A 1020-nucleotide genomic window follows, 5' to 3' on the forward strand; every position below is an offset into this window, starting at 1 on the left:
GGTGCTGGGTGTTGAGAAAACGAAGACAGTCTCGAAGAGTGCTGCCATGGGCTTGCTGCACAATCGTCTCAACCACGCTGGTATGGAAGAGATTAATCGGGTGGCGCATCAGTTCAAGGTTGGATTGAAACCCCGAGAGACGCACCAGACCGCTGGAGCGTATTGCTGTAGACGTGTGCACGATGAAGTATGCAGAAGGTGATGAGGTGGCGCGACAGGTGGTTGCTGGTGTGCAGCTTAAAGGTCAAGTGGACGACCTTGCTGACATTTCATTGCAGATCGTGCAGCAAGCAGAGCAATTACCTGTGGACACTGTAGACACTGCGGCTGTGCCGTCGCCTACGGTTCAAGCAACGAAGAAGTCTAAGTCTGACAAAGGGCGTCTGAAGCGCAAGAGAGCTGCTAGTGCGACTGACTCAGAGAAGGAGGTGCCGTTCGTGGTGAGGAAGCCAACTGTGGCTCCAGTGAAGGTTCTGCCCCGACGCAAGCGGGCGCGGCCGTCACGTCTTCGGGATTTTGTCTTCAATGTTGTCGTGCGTGGTGCTGGAGCTGTCCAGTTGCCGCAGAATTACCGACAGGCCAAGGCAAGCCGTGAGTGGCCGGAGTGGCGCAAAGCTATTCAGGAGGAGCTGGCGTCTCTAAAGAAGCATCGGACCTGGCGTCTTATGCCGCGTGCATGTGCTGGCAAGGCCAAGGTCATTACCTACCGTTGGGTGTTTGCTATAAAGAGGGATGAACATGGCAACATCAAGCGCTACAAGGCGCGCTTGGTGATACACGGCCACAAGCAAATGTATGGAGTGAATTTCCACGAGACGTATGCACCGGTCATTCGTTTCGAAACGATTCGTGCGTCGATCTACTATGGTGTGCAGAGGGGGTGGACAGCCATGCAGTTTGATGTTAAGACCTTTCTTTACGGCCCACTGCAGGAGACTATCTACATGGTACGACCGGACGGCTTGGAGGAGGGCGACGATGACGATGTGTGCCATTTGCTCAAGAGTCTGTATGGTTTAA

General features: G+C 54.2%; 1 protein-coding gene across 1 annotated transcript in view; it reads left to right on the forward strand.

Annotated features, from left to right (window-relative positions):
• The window catches only part of PPTG_25055 (hypothetical protein), a gene marked incomplete at both ends in the record, with an annotated part of 1616 nt that extends 596 nt beyond the window's left edge, over positions 1–1020 (forward strand). Inside the window, 2 exons of the mRNA XM_008919315.1 lie at positions 1–187; positions 237–1020. Coding sequence (XP_008917563.1) covers positions 1–187; positions 237–1020 — 971 coding nt within the window. The remainder of the gene's footprint in view (positions 188–236) is intronic.

The sequence above is a fragment of the Phytophthora parasitica genome (assembly GCF_000247585.1).
Source record: "Phytophthora parasitica INRA-310 unplaced genomic scaffold supercont2.707, whole genome shotgun sequence".
Taxonomy (NCBI): Eukaryota; Oomycota; class Peronosporomycetes; order Peronosporales; family Peronosporaceae; genus Phytophthora; species Phytophthora nicotianae.